Source organism: Opisthorchis viverrini (genome assembly GCF_000715545.1).
Source record: "Opisthorchis viverrini unplaced genomic scaffold opera_v5_317, whole genome shotgun sequence".
Classification (NCBI taxonomy): Eukaryota; Metazoa; Platyhelminthes; class Trematoda; order Opisthorchiida; family Opisthorchiidae; genus Opisthorchis; species Opisthorchis viverrini.
Window position 1 is genome coordinate 387,509 of NW_008751972.1, and position 6,176 is coordinate 393,684.

General features: G+C 46.8%; 2 protein-coding genes across 2 annotated transcripts in view; both read left to right on the forward strand.

Moving 5' to 3' along the window:
- Positions 1-1,551, forward strand: part of T265_09892 (hypothetical protein) — a gene marked incomplete at both ends in the record, with an annotated part of 2,469 nt that extends 918 nt beyond the window's left edge. The window contains one exon of the mRNA XM_009176104.1: positions 1,115-1,551. Within this exon, the coding sequence (XP_009174368.1) occupies positions 1,115-1,331 (217 nt within the window). The remainder of the gene's footprint in view (positions 1-1,114) is intronic.
- Positions 1,552-2,029: 478 nt separating this feature from the next.
- Positions 2,030-6,176, forward strand: part of T265_09893 (hypothetical protein) — a gene marked incomplete at both ends in the record, with an annotated part of 28,119 nt that continues 23,972 nt past the window's right edge. The window contains one exon of the mRNA XM_009176105.1: positions 2,030-2,079. Within this exon, the coding sequence (XP_009174369.1) occupies positions 2,030-2,079 (50 nt within the window). The remainder of the gene's footprint in view (positions 2,080-6,176) is intronic.

Consider the following 6,176-nt stretch of genomic DNA (forward strand, 5'->3'; position numbering starts at 1 on the left):
ATATATATATATATATATATATATATATATATATATACTAGGGTTGTCGGATAGTTGCAACGGTCTTTTACAGACGGGACGCTCCAAATCTCGATCCCAACCTGATCGTGGGTCCTTTTGATGTCTGGACGTCTCAGGTGTTTTACAATCCTTATATCGTTCTGGCGCTCGAAGACTTTCCATTTTCTTTTGAATGGAGATTCTAGTGCGGGAAAACGTTTGTTATCGTCTGATCTGTATAGTAGGGATTCTTCTCCTCACCCAACCAACGTAGTTGGATCAGGAACACTTGAGCAACCGCGATACACCACGGTGGGAATAGACAGGTGAGGCTTCAACGATTCCCATGTGTTTCACTTGGTAACGATCCCTGAGCAAGGAAGGCACCAGTGCCTGGTCTATTTTCTTTATGTTGCTTTTCGCTTGGAACTAGACGGCCACTGGAAATCGTCTCGCTTTAGTTTTGAGAACCCGGGTAGAATTGGATTAAACGATGACTTTGCTCGTAAAAGGCACGTGAAAATCGTCCGGCTGTGGCATCTTTTCGGTGCATATCTGCACACGAAATAAGATACTGTCAGTTTATCCAAACTTAGACGGGGTCGGATTTCAATCACCGACCTTTCGGCCGATGGCTTCGCACGATTGGAAGCATGGCCGTAAACCTTATGAGTACAAGATACGTCAAATGTCATTTCACCCATTAATGCCTGTGCCCTTTCTCTTTGAAGACTAGGATAATGCCGTCTGTGCATTCTATACCAACAAGTTTGTTTTTGGCTGCTGTTTGAACACCAGGATATTCATGAACCTCCAGCGTTCGTCAGGGTTGCAGCATTGTAAAGGCCTTCATTGTTGTTAGATAAGAGCGAGCGTTTGCAATCTGTTAAGGATTCAGACCACCTGATGCATTATCGTTTGTGCTCAGTCCTTTGTGAACTAACTTGGAGGTTATCGGAGGAACAGGCGAGTACGGCTTGTATTAAATCCTCGGTTCCATACGGACGCAAGGGCAGTGCAACGTCAGTTTCTGGATCACTCACTTAGGGAGGGAAGCTTTTGGTGCTCCTTGCTGCATTTTACGCTCGTAACTTTTACTTCGTTTTATTTTCAGCTATCCGTTTTGTTTGCATATGCTGGACCTCCTGCAACTACCTGAATTTCGCGCTGAATTAGCTCGTGGCCACTTGTGTCGTTATATGGACGATCAAATTTTGCTTCACTGGCAGCACTATATGCGCAAACGTGCAACCCTTTTGGCGAAGCACGTAGAAGAACTGACTGGAACAGTACCCACGGGAAATGTGTCCGACGCTAATGAAAATCCGTAGCCACTGCTGTAATATTGGGACAAGCACACTTTGACTGTGATGTATTTGTACAGGAATTTTTGCCATCCCTGTTCCAATGTAAATACGTATCATTGTACATAATTTTCAATCCCTCCTGACTATTCAGCAACCACTGTGCAGAAAAGAATCTCCACAAATGTCTGCTTGATACTACCTACAGTTTCAGTTCCTCGATCGTTTGCATTATACGATTACCTTGATAGACTTCTCTGTGCGATCACTTACACGCTCTTGTGGTTCACGTCCAGACTGTAAGGCGACCAATCTAGTAAATATGTTGGGTAATTCAATAATCACTGAATGGGTGGCACGTGCAGATGCTCCGTCATGTCGAAAAGTCGATTTCTAATCAAAATACGTGTTGCACACGGAAGTAATCAGTTTTCCTTCCTCGTTATAGTTGAATTGGTCACCAATATCTCGGCACTTTCAGACAACCTTTTGATGTAGCGAAAATAGCTTCTCGTTATTCCAGTCAATGAGTATAACTTATTCCCTTCGATTATAGTAAGCCAATGAGACGTGCCGTATGAGCTTTCTCACCATTGTCATCGGGCTCGAGATAACTCAGTAGTTAAAGTGCAAAGATACTAAACAGTAGGTCCGTAGTTCGAACCCGACTTATTTATCTGTCTGGGCTTGGCAGTATCTCAGCTCTCGTGCTTCCTTGGGATAGCATGTCAGCTTTGGACCGAAAGGGTGTTACAGCTGAGCGATTGAGCTTGAGGTAGGTCGGCGGTTAAGGCGCGAAACTGCTGACTGCAAGTCCCATGGTTCCATGGCATTTCTACTCCCCCTGTTTAGGCTTGGACAAACCCTCACCCCTCATCCCTTCATCGGGTTGCACCGCAGCCGTGGACCGATAGGGTGGGATAGCTGAACAGTCTTCACCCTAAGGCCTTGTTCCTGCCCCCAAGTAATTCAATATCCCGCCCACTTTCGACATGAGGATTGAGTGCAAACATTTTGGACGAGGGGCATGTTGATGCAGTTGTTGAACTCTTCTGATGCTAATCTTGGGGACTGTGGTGTCACATAAACTCATCGGATTAGACGCGGCCTTTGATAGTTTTCGCTTTGTTTTTTTTTCAGACTCGCACCTGGGTTCTCTTGTATTTTCAAGTGGTATCATGATTGGCCTGCACAGAGGGTGATAGCCACCAACTTTGTTCTCTTCGATTTGCCTTCGACCTGTTTGCTACTCAGTCCTTGTGCACCGACGGATTGCCTTGTATAAATTCGTTCCGTTTTGCCTACAACGGTGATGATTTTGCCATCCTTTGACGGATTCCAATTAGCTATCAGTCCTGTATATTGAAATACACTTCACTCATAATCAAAAGTAGGCCAGATATAACCGTAAAATCTGAATCCAGTCCGCTCGTCTCACCCACACCCAGGCTGTCGTCTAAGTGGTTTTTCGACCATAATAGCTCCTTATTTAACTCTTGCATCTGACGCCATCAACAACATCATCATCAGAGACAACACACATCAATGTCGACAGGGATGTTTCACTGCCGTACCACCATGAGGTTCGCCTAATTACATTCAAAGCTTTAGAGTGTAGAGAAGGTCGTTCACCTGTAACACCCTTCTGGTGCCTAGTTGCTGTGCTACCCGAAGGAAGCACGAGGGCTGGGATACTTTCAAGTTACCCAAGCCTAGACAGGGGGAGTCGAGAGGTGGAGGTCGGGTTTGAACCACGGACCTTCCGGTCAGTAAATTCGCGCTCTAACTATGTGAACCATCTCGCCCCCAGAGTTGAGAGAAGAGAAGAAGAGTGGGTGAGGGAGGGTGCTAGCGTTGGCCTATGTCAAGCATTCTGAAGTGGCTACACTCCCAAGCACTGAGTCAGAAAATCTGGAAAGGCACGAACGCCACTGACATCGACCAGCTGCAATTTCTTGGAATGTTTCTAGCCAGTCGCAGGAAGGGTCATGGGGACCCCATCCTGGAAGTCGTACAACACCCAAACTCTTCGTGATCTTTTTCAAGCCCTTCTGCAAAGCCATACGTTGTCCACCTTGCGGCTTGGGCCAACCTGAAGGAAGTGTGGAGAACAACATTTGTCTCTGTAGACGGTGTTTCGGCATGCGTAGCACATGAACAAGCCATCGTTGTCGGCGATGCTGGGTGTTTTCCCGGATTGAAGTACATGCAGCACAACCAAATACCCATTTTCGATCGCCTCGTTACTAACATGAAGCTATCCAAAACCAGCAAGGCTTTTGAGGCATCGGTGGTCGAAAACCTGAAGACGCCTCACATCATCTGTCCGCAGAGTCCATGTCCCGCACCCATACAACAACGCAGCCCTTACTGTAGCCTGGTGCACGCGACCCTTAAGATCTCGTGATGTGTCTTTTTGATGCCACAGTGACACAGATTAGCGAACGTGATTCGAGCCTTTGAGATTCTTGCACCGACTTCATCAGGCACACTTCCGTCAGAGCTTATACAACTACCGAGGTATGTAAAGTTTTCCACAATCTCCAGTGTTTCTCCTTGAACTGTAAGGGATATGCTCGCAGATGGAACGTTCTGAAGCAGGACTTTGCACTTTGAAGATGCAAAGTGCATGTCAGAAGATGGTCAGCCTATTTAACAGGACTTGTGCTTCGCTTTGGTTTTCAAAGATGAGGTTAATGTCATCCGCGCACTCCAGATCGACAAGGCTCTGACCAGCGGCAGCTTGAACACCGGGGTTTCGAAGACATTCGCGTTCGCAAGTGTATTCCCATTTTTATGGAACACGTCGCTACGCTTGTTCTAACCTCCAGCCTGGAGATCAGCAGACTGTGTACGTCAGACCTCTAGGCATTGACCAACCCGGTATGACAGGCCCTGCGAGTGTCGGGCGGACACCCTTCTGTATAGTTCAGTGTGTCGCCGAGGTTTACAAACCGTCACACCACGGTATGGTCCAGTCTATTTGCGACCGTTTTGTATAAAGGACGATACCCTGTAGGTCAGTGACTGAATGCGTTTGGGTAGAGGTTACAGAATCTTGTTCGGAATAGGATAGAGGTAGTGCCTCCAGGATGGGAAATATTCCTTCAGGGGAAGGCCCTTCATTAGGAGATCTTTGTGTGGCGCCTTCGAGGGACAGTGTTTGAACTGATCTCAAGTGTCCAATGTCTTACTACAGGCATATATGGAGTCAGCGGTCAAAGTACGATGGTGCTCGCCAGAAGACCCATGGTTCGAACCCAACCCTCGTTTTTCGACTGCTTTTCTCTAGGTATCACATCCTGACGGTGCTTTTGCGTCGTACCTCCTTCGGGTTGTGTGATCCCTATTTGCGGAGTACCGCATTCGAACGACGTTTCTGCATTCTGCCACCCTTTCAACAGTGGAGTGCTTTTTCCGTTGATGAATTATAGTTGCTTTAAATTTCTGGATGCAGACTGTCCACCTGTGCACAACTCACTGATCCGATCAATTCCACTTAAGATTGGCCGTTTTGTTACTGGCTATAATAATACTTGTCCAGCTGTAGCACCCTTTCGGTGCCTAGTTACCATACCACACGAAGAAGGCACGAGGGCTGGGATACTTTAAGGTTGCCCAAGCCTAAACAGGGGAAGTCGAGAGGCAGAGGTCGGGTCCGAACCACGGACCTTCCGGTCAGTGAATTCGCGCTCTAACCACTTGAGTCATCTCGCACCTTACCGGCTATAGTGGGAAAATGGATCAGTAGTTCGAAAAAGGAATGTCTGGCTCCCCTCACACCAGTCGCAGTCGCTACGGTTGGTGTCTTTGTTCACATCGCTTTAAGTATTGGGGGATTTAAGAATATGCATAATTTAGCACACACCAACAATAACATCGGACGTTTAACGGTGTCCTTGACATGACCGTTGACCAGTTCCTCGTAGCCTCCATGACATCAATCCGCTGTTGCGGTTAATACAGAATATGCTGAAAGTTGATTTTCTCTATGTACTGACCCTTTTCAAAGGTTACTTTGTCGATTCGGTCTCGTTAGCCCCACTGAATTTAACAGTTCGCGATCGTTTTCATCTGGGAACAAGACTTGTTCAGTGTATTGTGAAATGCAAAGTATTCAGAAAGACGCACCACACTGAGTGATCTGGCTTTATACCTCTACCTCCAGTGGGTTTCTCTCGTGGGTTTGTTATATCCACTTATTTATTGATTGACCTTCAATGGAACACACTCATAGGCCAACCTAAACAATTGTCTCAGAACCATAGCTCGTGTGAGTTAGGCCAACCTATTGTCTCAGAACCATAGCTCGTGTGAGTTAGTGTCGGCGAATTCGTAACGAGGCAGTTAGAGAGCATGTTTTCGGTTGTGTTGTGTATACTTCCATTGAAGCATGTGTCCAGCACCAGAAGCTGCGTTTGTTGGGACACGTGTTACGTATGCCGAACCATCGTTTGCCGAAGAGAGTACTGATTTCCATGCCCAATTCGGAGTGACGTAAACAGAGAGATGGCCAACCCTTGGCTTGGCAGAGGAGTATGAAGGAAATCACGAAACTCTAGGGTGCTGTCGGTGCTACTCGCCTTCCAGGATAGGGACCGCGTGACCCTCACTGCGCTTGGTTGGAGACACTACAAGATATGGCTGCCAACCGATGTCAGTGGCGTTCTTGTTGTCAGTTTTGTATCCAGATCGCCTGAGTGAATGTGTGGAGGTATAGGCACCTCGAAATGATTGTAGTAAGCTAGCACTAAGTCCCTTCCCCGTCCACCTTTACTCTTTTCTTTACAATAAGGCTTTCAAATAAATCATGGTTGTACGGCAGTGAAGGATCAGTGTTGAACACTGATGTCATGCTGTCGATGATGATGA